This window comes from Herpailurus yagouaroundi, unplaced genomic scaffold (genome assembly GCF_014898765.1).
Source record: "Herpailurus yagouaroundi ecotype Mexico unplaced genomic scaffold, PumYag 67700, whole genome shotgun sequence".
NCBI lineage: Eukaryota > Metazoa > Chordata > Mammalia > Carnivora > Felidae > Herpailurus > Herpailurus yagouaroundi.
The window spans coordinates 7,792,730-7,804,897 of NW_024420499.1; the positions used below are offsets into that span (position 1 = coordinate 7,792,730).

At 40.0% G+C, this 12,168-nt stretch overlaps 1 protein-coding gene across 2 annotated transcripts in view; it reads left to right on the forward strand.

Moving 5' to 3' along the window:
* MORC4 (MORC family CW-type zinc finger 4) overlaps nt 1-12,168 on the forward strand; it is a 52,206-nt gene that overhangs the window by 22,902 nt on the left and 17,136 nt on the right. For both annotated transcript variants that reach the window (XM_040468503.1, XM_040468504.1), the window contains exons 10-11: nt 7,451-7,549; nt 10,558-10,686. In XM_040468503.1, coding sequence (XP_040324437.1) covers nt 7,451-7,549; nt 10,558-10,686 — 228 coding nt within the window. The remainder of the gene's footprint in view (nt 1-7,450; nt 7,550-10,557; nt 10,687-12,168) is intronic.

The window sequence follows — 12,168 nt, forward strand, 5'->3', positions numbered from 1 at the left end:
GGGGGAAGGGAATTCCAGGACGTAATTATAGCATGATATAAAGCAGTGAGAACTCAGAATGGTGACAATATAGGCCATGGGGATAAGAGATATAACTAGAGTGAAGGGAAATAGAGTCAAACGGATAGAGTAGGTCCATATCCTAGAGCAGGAGTTGACAGACAGACTTATCCTGTGAAGGGCCGGAAAGGAAATGTTTTAGATTTTGTGGGCCATATGGTCTCTGTCACAACTACTCAGTTCTGCTGTAGTATGAAAGTAGCCAGTCAATAAGTAAAGGAACAAGCATGTCTGTGTCTGTGTCCAGTAATTAATATATATATACACACACACACACACACACACACACACACACAAAAAGCAGGCAGTGGCCTGAATTTAGCCCCCAGGCTGTAGTTTGCCAATCCCTGTCCTGGAGCCACAGTTCCCAAACTATGTGCCCAGCTGCACATAATGAACTCACGGGGGAGCCACAGGATATTTTAGATTTTTGAGGGAAATACAGTGATGCTTGACTTCTGCCTATAAATAATAGAAATAGTTTTCTACTCCTGTTGGAACAAATTACTGCAAACTTAGTGGCTGAAGACAACACTAAATTGTTCTCTTCGAGTTCTGTAGGTTAGAAGCCCAGCACAGATCTCTCACTAGGCTAAAATTAAGGTATTAGTAGGGCCACACTCCTTTCTGGGGGCTCCAGGGGGGATCCACTTCCTTGCCGTTTGCAACTTCTAGAGGCTGCTGGCATTCCTTGGCCCGTGGCCCTCTTCCTCCATCTTCAGAACCATCAGTGGTGGGTTGAGTCCTTCTTGAATCACATGCCTCCAGTGACCTTGCTTCTGTCATTGCGGCATCAACTCCGATTCTGCCTCTTCTGCCCTCACTCTTCTACTTTAAAGGACCCTTGTGATTACAATTGGATAATTCAGGATAATCTCCCTCTCTTAAGGTCAGCTGGTAAGTAACCTTAACTCCATCTGCAACCTTAATTCCCCCTTGCCATGGAATCCTGATATTGTCACAGGTTTCAGGGATCAGTCATCAGGACGTGACCTCTTTGGAGAGGACTGAGGACCATTTTCCGCCTACCACAGCCTGCCTCCTGGCCTTCGGAGATCCACTTACATCTCACATGCAAAATACATTTATCCCATCCCAACATCCCCCAAACTCTCAACTATTACAACAACTTTAAGTCTAAACTCTCATCTAACCATCAGTAGCTCAGAATCCCCAAATCTCATCATCTGAATCAGGTGTGGGTCTGATGCATCCTGGCATAAAATTCCACTCCATCTGCAGTTGTGTCCCTTTTTTTGTATTTTGCTCTCAAGATATAATGGCAAGACAAGCATAGGATACCAGTTATAGATATTCCACTTCAGACGGAAAAGAAAATTGAAGGAAAATGGAGTCACAGGTCTCAAGCAATTTCAAAATCCAGTCCAACGAATTCCATTAAATTTCAAGACCTGGGAAGAATCTTCTGGGGCTTGTGGCTTCCTCCTATAAACTGAAGGCCCTGCCCTGTGGGCTCATGGCTGCACCCTCAGAGTCATCTTACCTTTCTCAGGAAAGGTAGCATGTATTTGCATCTGAGTTGTTGTATCAGCTTGTTTCCTGGCCTTAGAGTTTTGGAGGTCCACCAGCCTTCTTTCAATTTCATACTCTCTCCATCCCTTCAGTCCAGTCTGGCAGTTTTTGTGCTAGCACCCCATTCTCAAGAACCTTGTGGGTCTCCACATGTATGTCATGGATATTCATTTGGTCAGACAAGAAGCTCTTGACAGGTCTTTCCTAGATAATCCTATTTCTATTCTTGGCTTCTGCTGAGATGGCTGTGGTGATCTGAGTCACATGTTTAATCTTTTGAAAGAGCTTTTTGTGTGACTGAATGCTCTGACCTTTTGATCTGAGATGTTAGCAAAAGGTTTTGTAGCTACAGCCTTGACTTTTTCTCCAGAGCATGCATGCTTTCCTGACAGTGAATGTCTTCATTTTAGCATCTTTTGCAATCTGCATAGGCTGAGGATGTCCAAAATCATTTAAGCCCTGGTTCCTTTTTGACAAATAGTTCTTTCCTGATCTGTGTGTTTCCTCCCACATTTTATGTCAGCAGCAGGAAGATACCCAGCCACGCTTTCACCACTTTACTTGGAAATCTCCTCAGCTAAATGTTTAGTTACATCATTTACAAGTTCTGCTTTTCCACAGAACTGTAGGACCCAATTCTGCTAAGCTTACTGCCACTGTGTAACAAGGACCACCTTCCCTCACATTTTCCATCAGCATGTTCTTCATTTCCTTCTGAGCCTTCACCAGCAGCACCATTAACATCCCTAATTCTCCTAGCCATCTGTTCACAGTGATTCAGATAGTCTCTGAGGACATTTGTGTTTTCTCTATCACACTCCTCACTTCCATCTGAGCCTTCACCACAGAGCTGTTTAGTATCCGTATTTCTACCCACAGTCTGTTCAATCTAGAACCTAGATTACAATCTCGGCAGTTTGTGTCATTCTCCTTAAATTCGTTCAGCCTCTGCCCACTGCTCAACTCTAAAGCTGCTTCCGCATTTATGGGTATTTGTCACAGCAGTACCCCATTTCCAGGTACCAAAATCTGTTGCATTCCTTTTGAGTGCACCATATCTTTGTGAATCTGGGTTTTTGGTGGTTGCTGTGATAAAAAGTAATACATGAAAGTCAGTGTTGAATAAGAAGTGAGGGAAACTGTGTCCACTTTCATTCCAAAGTTCGAGTAGGGGTTCAGTACCCAACAGGCATGCACACACTTCCCGTTAGTAAGTATTGTGACTATTTTAAGATGAAATAATTTATTTTCAATTCATATGCATTGATTTCTCACATAAATGCTACATTTAGAACATAAATACCAACTGAATTGTTTGGACCTAACTGTTTAATAACTAGAACTGGTACATACCACTTTTGACCCAAAAGTGCCATGAAAAACTTGAGACTTCAGGGTGCCATGAACCAAGAAAGTTTGAGAACTTCTGTCTTAGAGGGATGTTGGATAGAGTAGTTCACACCTCAGATGGTGACACTTCATTGTGTATTCTTGAATAGGGGAGTGACTTGAAACAATTCTAAAGAATATAGTTTGTTATAACTGTGTACTGCTTTGTGGTTTATAAGATCCTTTACATGAATCAGGTCAGCTGACAAATCTGGAAACAGGGTACAGGAAGTATTAAAGGCTCTTTATTGGAGGGACACCAGTTGAGTGGCAGTTGAGTGACACCAGGCGGTTGAGTGTCTGACTCTTGATTTCGGTTCAAGTCATGATCTCACAGTTCGTGAGATTGAGCCCTGTGTCAGGCTCTGCGCTGACAACAAGGAGTCTGCTTGGGATTCTCTCTCCCTCTCTGTCTACCCCTCTCCTGCTCACACATGCATATGTGCACACATGCATGTGCTCTCTTTCAAAATAAATAAACTTTAAAGGCTATTGGAGTAACCTAGGTGTGAGGTGAACATCTGACATAAGAATAGCTGTGAAAAAGGAAGGGTACAACAGACACTGTGAAGAAAAGTTCAAAAGATTTTGGTGACAGATAAGGCATATAAAGGAGAGGGAAGAATCAAAGATCACTGCAAAGTCTCAAATGTAGTACACTGGGATATTGGCAGGGTCATTGATAGAATTAATGATGTTGGGAAAAGGAATAGTTTCATGGAGTGGTGATGGTAGAAAGTAGCCTATAGGGGGTTAAGACAAGAGAATGAAGAGGAGATAGTGTCTAGTTACATACACCAGGATTGGGGAAGTGGAAGGAGATTAATAGAACAGTGAAGTCAAGCCAGGGTTTTTTGAGAAGAACTGGAATTTGAGAATCCATAATAACAGTATCTTGGTTAAGGTGGTGGTTACATGACTGTATACCTTTGTTAAAACTCATAGAACAACACTTAAAAAGATGCATTTCACTCTGTAAATTTTACCTGAATACATGAGAACAGAGCTTTAGTTTTCTTTTTAGTGAAGATACAATGCACATACCATTAATGTCACTGTTTTTAAGTGTACACTACAGAGGGTTTTAGTATATTCACAAATCGTTCAACTATCACCTTTACCTAACTCCAAAACTTTTCCACCACCCCAAAAAGCAACCACTTGTCCACTAGCAGCCACTCCACACTTCCCCTTCTCCAACCCCTGGGAACCACACAATCTACTTCCCTTTTTTCCCAATTTTCTTTTTATTGTGGTAAAATATTGTGGTAAAATAAAATTTACCATCCTAGCCATTTTTAAGTGTATAGTTAAGTGGCATTAAATATATTCATACTGTTCTGCAACCATCGCCACCATTCATCCCCAGAACTCTTTTCATCTTGCAGAACTGAAATTCTATACCTATTAAACCATAATTCCCCATTCCCACTTCCCCAGCCCTTGGCAGCCACCATTCTACTTTCTGTCTCTACGATTTTGACTACTTGAAGTACCTCATGTAAGTGAAATCGTATAGTAATTTGTCTTTTTGTGACTGGCTTATTTTCACTTAGCATAATGTCTGGGCTTCATCCATGTTGTAGCCTGTGTCAAAATTTCCTTCCTTCTTTAAGGCAGAATAATAATCACACACACACACACACACACACACACACACACACATGCACAGTACATCTCGCTTATCCATTGGTCCATCAACAGACACTTGGGCTGCTTCCACATTCTAGCTTTTGTGATTCATAGTTTATTTGGTCTGATATTAGTATAGACACCATTTATCTCTTTTAGTTACTATTTACCAATAGCCTTTCCTATCCTTTCACTTTCAAACTATTTGTGTCTTTTTTTCAAGTTTTTATTTAGTTATTTTGAGAGAGAGAAAGAGAGTGCAGGAGGGACAGAGAGAATCCCAAGTAAGCTCCGCACTGTCAACATAGAGCCCAATGCAGGGCTCAAACCCACAAACCATGAGATCATGACCTGAGCTGAAGTCTGACACTTAACTGACTGAGCCACCCAGGTGCCCCCTATTTGTGTCTTTTTTTTTATCTAAAGTTCATTTCCTGTAGTCAGTATATATTTAAATCATGTGGTTTTGTTTTGTTTTGTTTTGTTTTGTTTTGTTTTGTTTTGTTTTTACCCATTATACCAATCTGTTTTTTGACTGGAGAGTTTAAACCGTTTACATTTAAAGCACTTACTGATAAGGAGGGACGTCTGTCATTTTGCTCCGTTTTCTGTATGGCTTCTAAGATTTTTTTTGTCCCTCATTTCCTCTATTACTGTCTTCTTTTGTGTTCAGTTGATTTTTTATAGTGAAAGATCTATTCCTAATTTCTTTTTGCGTATATTCTCTAGCTGTTTTCTTTGTGGCTACCATGGGATGACATGATCCTGTGATCAGGAGCAGCAAACAGCAGTCAGAGTACAGATAGCTTGTATTTGGAGGCAGGCTTATTTTGCCCACACTGGCCCCTACAAGCTGCTCTTAAAGTATGTGCACAGCTGCCTGCCATGGGGGCTGTGCGTGGATGGGAGATGGGTAGTTGCTGCCTTTCTAAGAGCTGAAATGTGTCAGTTTACCACTCAAGCCTTCTCCAGAATCCCATCTAATCTACTTCTTTTAAAAATAGTTTTAAAATAGGGGGCCCCTGGGTGGCTCAGTCTGTTAAGCATCTGACTTCGGCTCAGGTCATGATCTCGCGGTTTGCGAGTTTGAGCCCCGTGTCAGGCTCTGTGCTGACAGCTGAGAGCCTGGAGCTTCCTTCAGAGTTTGTGTCTCCCCCTCTCTCTGCCCTTCCCTTGCTCATGCTCTCTTTCTCTCTGTCTCTCAATAATAAATAAACTTTAAAAAAATTAAAAATATTTTTAAAATAGAATTTAAAGAGAAGACAAGAAACCGTTCTTCATCCGTGACTTGAAGGAAAGATATAATCATAAAAATATGAACGTTAGTAGGTTGGAGTAGAGTAAGTGTTTGTGGAAGGGCTCACATATAATGACTTTATTCTTTTCTGTGTAGTCAGAATCTAATTTAATATTAGTAAGGTGGAGGTAAGGAAGAATTCCTTTTAAGGAGAGATGAGGCCTACAAAACCCTTGGGCAGTGATCCAAGAAGTCCAAAGATTTTTTTTTTAAATCATAAATTTGTAGTATACCAGGTGTGTACAACTCAACATTATTGTGATCCTAGGTTCAAGGGGTGCCTGGGTGGCTCAGTCGGTTAAGCATCCAACTTTGGCTCAGGTCGTGATCTCTTGGTTCATGGGTTCAAGCTCTGCATCGGGCTCTATGCTGACAGCTGAGAGCCTGGATCCTGCTTTGGATTCTGTGTCTCCTCTCTCTGCCCCTCCCCTGCTTGTGAGTGCTCTCTCTCTCTCTCTCTCTCAAAAATAAATAAACATTAAATTTTTTTATTTAAAAAATTGTAATCCTAGGTTCTAGAATTAAATAGGAATTGGTCACTCGAATTGACAGTTTTTAAAAGTGAAGTTTAAAAAAAAGTAAAATTCAGGTTTTGTCTTCTACACCTTACATTGTTTGACCCTATGTTTACTGTTGTTCATTTGGAAAGAGAAATAAAGGAGACTGAGCAAGAGCCAGAGCTGGGGTCCAGCCTCCACTAACGGATATGTAGTGGAAGGTTGTAGGGGACTTTGTTGTCCATTGGTGCTGTAACTTCTGTGATCAACATTTGAATGAAGAACTGTGTAGACATTTTTATGTTAGTATTTGATTGATTTCTAATACATAGGGTACAGCATTTGATCCCTGACTTTCAGTTTGGTCCTGAATTGTTTACCTGTAGTCATCTGACAGTCTGAGCAGCTCCCCCTTAATCTTACCAGTATTTGGTTCTGTCCTAGCTCTGCAATTTAGTCTTCTCTCATTGTCTAGAATGTCATCTCTCCCACTTCGTGATTCTAAAAGACCTGAAAATTTATTTATTTATTTATTTTTTATTTTTTATTTTTTTTATTTTCAACGTTTATTTATTTTTGGGACAGAGAGAGACAGAGCATGAATGGGGGAGGGGCAGAGAGAGAGGGAGACACAGAATTGGAAACAGGCTCCAGGCTCTGAGCCATCAGCCCAGAGCCTGACGCGGGGCTCGAACTCACGGACCGCGAGATCGTGACCTGGCTGAAGTCGGATGCTTAACCGACTGCGCCACCCAGGTGCCCCAAAAAGACCTGAAAATTTAAAGAACACAGTATTTCTTAGGACTTGTGACCATTTTACCTTTTCAACCAAAGCGACTAGTCAACAGTATGACTTCGTCATTTTGACATGTAATTTGCAAAGGCAGTAGATTCCCATCCTGGTTCCTGAAAGTGTAGATGTTCAAACTTAGGCTGAATATTCTACATTGGTGGCCTCTATTAAATGGGAGCATCTCAGAGATCATAAAATTGTTCAACAGATCCTCAGCATTGATATGCTTCTTCTTCCTTCTTCTTTCAGGTTGACAATAAATGCCCTTGCCCAGAAGCTCAATGCTTATTGGAAGGAAAAGACCTCCCAAGAGAATTTTGAGACCTCAGCCATAGCCAGGCCAATACCGTGAGTAGTAAATGTAGAATATAGAAATGTCAGGGGTTAATGTCCATAGAGCAAATGGAAGGAACAAAGGTAAGATGGTGCTTTCACATAGGAAGTTTAATTAACTAAAAATAGGAAATAACAGGTACTGATTTCATCATTCTGTAGACCTCTTCATTCTGGTTTAACACTTGTGTGGCTTGGGTCATAAATATGCAGAGTTTAGTACTGTCAGTTTATCCTACAGGCAGTGTGATATAGTGGAAGATGATGACCATTTAAATGAGACACTCCTGGGTTGAAACTCTGGATCTGCTTAATAGTTTGGGTGAGCTTGGGTAAGTAAGTTACTTCACCTCTGTAAGAATATGAAATGAGCATAACATTTGTAGCATAGTGCCTGGCATATAGTAGGTGTTCAGAAATGTTAGCAAACTTCCCTTCTCTTTATTCTTAGTGAACATTGTTGGACCTGTACCAAGGCATTTGAGGGTTGAAGTAGAGAACCCAGCATATCAGGAAAAAAGTAGAATTTATTGAGTCTAGGATGGCGAATTACATACAGAAGTGTGGATCAGGATGACATGCCTCAGTAACCAGGAAAGGGTAAAACAGAGGATAGAATACATACCAACACATATATAATCAGTTACACCCCTATCATGACAAGGATTAGAGTGTTAAAAGATTTTGGGGTTGATATCCATGCACTTTTTTTTTAATGGAAGTTATCAGGCAAATGTATGATACAAAATTTTGTTTCGGTGCAACATGACTGTTGTGTGAATATCACTCTAAAGATCTCTGCTCATGTATAACCTGTGTGGTTTTCAAAGAAATGCCAGCTAGGACAAGATGCCATTTTTTTGCCTTTCAAATAAGCAGTGATAAATGCCATTAAACAGATGTTCATATATTGCTAGAGAGTGTGTGTATATGTTATTCAACCTTTCTGGAGGCAGAATTGTAATAATTATTATTATTTATTGAGTACTTTCATGCCAGTCAACTGGTCTAAGTTTTTTACATGTATTTAGATTTATTGAATCGTTAACAACAACCCTGTGGGATAGACAGATGGTATTATTACCTTTTTACTGACACTGATATACTGAGAGCTTAAGTAACTTGCTCAAGATGAAACAAGTAGAAAGTGGTAGATACGAAGTTCAAATATAGGCAGTCAGACCCCCAAGCCCAAGTGCTTAGCCATGACGCTCTTCTGGAAGGATGCAGTAGGGGAGTATGGATGGTACAGCCCCTTCAACTACCTATTTATTGCAATCACAGCTAAATGCCTCTCCTATCTGCATGGTTGGAAGGATCCTCCATAGTCCGATATAGCCTAAGGCAAGGATTTGCTGTCTCTAATGCTTCTTTCCAAGGCAGTCACATTGGCATGCTTCTGCATGCAACTCTTCTGTGCATCCACATGCCAAACCAAAGCCAACACGACCTTTCCTCTTCCCTCCCACTGCTGCTGAAACTGCCCTTTGCTGTCTCTGGCTCTAAATTAAGCAGTAGCTGTATGGAAATAAATAGACACCAGAGGTCAGGCCTGAGCTTAGAGCTTGGACGTTTCAAGGCTAGAGCAGCCTGGAGCTAGGAGATAAGGAATCCATATATCCAAAAACACGAATTTTCCATGTTAAAGCAGACTTTTAAACAAGAAGAGGACACTGTGTTTGAGTGGTAGAAATATGCATGCCTTTTATTTTCTTTTTCATATCTTCCTGTGTTTTCCAGTTTTTCTGTAATGAGCTTATATTACTTATAAAGAAAAAAAGCGGGCGCCTGGGTGGCTCAGTCGGTTAAGTGTCCGACTTCGGCTCAGGTCACGATCTCGAGGTCCGTGAGTTCGAGCCCCGCGTCAGGCTCTGGGCTGATGGCTCAGAGCCTGGAGCCTGCTTCTGATTCTGTGGCTCCCTCTCTCTCTCTGCCCCTCCCCCGTTCATGCTCTGTCTCTCTCTGTCTCAAAAATAAATAAAAAACATTAAAAAAAATTTTTTTAAAAAAGAAAAAAAGCATTATTTAAACAAAATAAAGACTAAAGAAAAAGATACAAACTAAGACATAAAAGAACTCTTATCACTATTGAAAATGGGTACTGGTAAGAGCAGTATAAATGTGACATACGCACATCATGCTCTAAGCTAAATTACATGTTTCTCAGACTGACCCTTGGTACCCCTGTGCCCTCTTTCTGTTTCTTTTCTCCAGCCTTCTCCCTCCAGTCTGCTTTTCACACCTTAGTTGCTGACTACTTCTGTTCTATATGGACCACCTCCTTTCATAGAGAAACACATTTGCTCTAAGGTGTAGGTGATGACTGGGTTATGCTTCCTGGCAGGGATTTGAGTGGCTTTGTATCTTAAGCATAGACCTCTAGAAGGATTTTGCCTTAATTTCACTCAGTTGTTAGACTGAAGCCACCCTTTCTAGTTACGAGATGTAATCACATTTATAGGAGTTTTTAAGATTAATGTTGAGGATACCAACCTAATAAAATTTTGGTTGAAGTGTAAACAAAGACTTTTAAATGGACAAAAAGAGAGGACTAGGGAGTCTGCGGGGAAATGGGGAAGACTTTTTGATGATGATGCTTCCATAACCCCCACAAATGCATTTTAAACTTGTTACACAGTTGGATAGAAGCAAATACAATGATTCTATGGGTTTTATTTCTTGGTAATATTGTAATATATATTCTTCCTTGTTAATTTTTAGAGTTAAAATGATCCTCTTGTTTGCTTAGAACAAGAGATACTGGAAAATATTATTTAGTTCCATAAATAATGGTAGCTTACCATGTTAAGACTTGTTACTATTTTTCTTATCCATGTTTGGTATAATTATTATTTTCTTTGTGAAGTTCAAGATGTGTGTTTTAAACACTTAGACCATAGCATTACAGTTCTAAAACAATTCATATATAAAATTTTATTCTTTCCCTTTTAGGGTGTGCCTTTCTAACATAAGAGCACAGAGCTAGGATATACACAGTCATACTTCTGTTTTCCTTCATTCAGGAAGATTCCCGACCAGACATGGGTACAGTGTGATGAGTGTCTTAAATGGAGGAAGCTTCCTGGCAAGGTTGATCCATCTACATTACCTGCAAGATGGTTCTGTTACTATAATTCCCATCCAAAGTACAGGTAAGGTTATTATGCCAGAGAAAATGCCTGATTTGTCTCTCTGTTCTAAAACACTTTTAAAAAGCTCTTTTGAGTATGGTTGACATGTAATGTTACATTGGTTGCTCATGTATGGCATGAGCATAGTGACTCAGTAACTCTGTATGTTATACTGTGCTCACAAGTGTGGCTACCATCTGTCACCGTATGGCACTATTACACTACACTGACTGTATTGCCCATGCTCTACCTCTTTTTCCCGTGACTTACTCATTCCATAACTGGACTCCCACTCCCTTTCACTCACTTTGCCCACTAAAACACTTTTTATCTCAAGTCCATACTCTTCAGCCTGGCATCCAAGCCTCTTGCTAACTGATCCCACCCTATCTATCCAACCTTATTTTTAACCCAAATCATATGCTTTAGCCAGGCTTCTGGCTTCAGTATTTCCAGCACATGCCATGCTTATTTCCTCTCCCATGACTTGATAGTGTTATTCTGCTTGCTTACAGTGACGTTCTGCATTCCATCTGCCTATCCAAATCATATCCATCTGGGAAGCTTAAGTATTTTGTGTGATACTTCTCCTGTTGACAATAGTTTACAGTGATTTTATGCTAGCTTCCCATGGTATTTAATTCTTGACATTTGTTTGCATACTGTTTTGTATTTTTTTTAGATGCTTTTCATATGTATATGCTTTGGCTCTTCAAAAGATTGTAAACTATTCAAGAACAAGGGCTTTACATTTCACGTTTAGTTGATGATTTCACTCATATGCCTCCTATGCCTGAATCTATTATAGTACATATTGTACATTTAATGCCATTTGTTTGCATGTCCCTTGCAGCATCTAACATCTAGATAGTGCCTGGCATACCCACGAACATTTATTTCAATTTAACAAATATTTATTTGACTCAGTAATCACAGAGACTCAAAATAATTATCCTGTTTGCTTCAATTAGCTGTGATTTTCTTAATATTTTTTCTGCACAATAGCAGTAGAAAAAAAGGCACTAAAACAGGGTATGCTTTTTAGAAAAAAAAATGTTTAAAATGGAGGAAATTCAGTAAGTGAGGTCTAGGTCTGTAATGAGTAAGCATTCCCCCATAGTCTCCAGATGTGCCTAAGCACCTCTTCCTGGAGAATAACTGGGATTGTGTGATTGGAATATGGGACTGAGTGCTTAGGAGTCTCATTTTTTAATCCTGTATCTCCTGTCAGTTTCTACTCAATCTGAGAGACATACCCTTCCAGGACACTGCCTCCTTATAAAATGGGTGTAATAGGCGCCTGAGTGATTCAGTTGGTTAAGTGTCTGACTCTTGATTTCAGCTCAGGTCATGATTTCATGGTTCATGGGGTCAAACCCCACATCGGCCTATGTGCTGATAGTGTGGAACCTTTTTGGAATTCTCTCTCTCTCAAGATAAATAAATAAACTTTAAAATAAAATAGTTTTAATAGAGGGTTTCCAACTATTACTAATTTTTGCT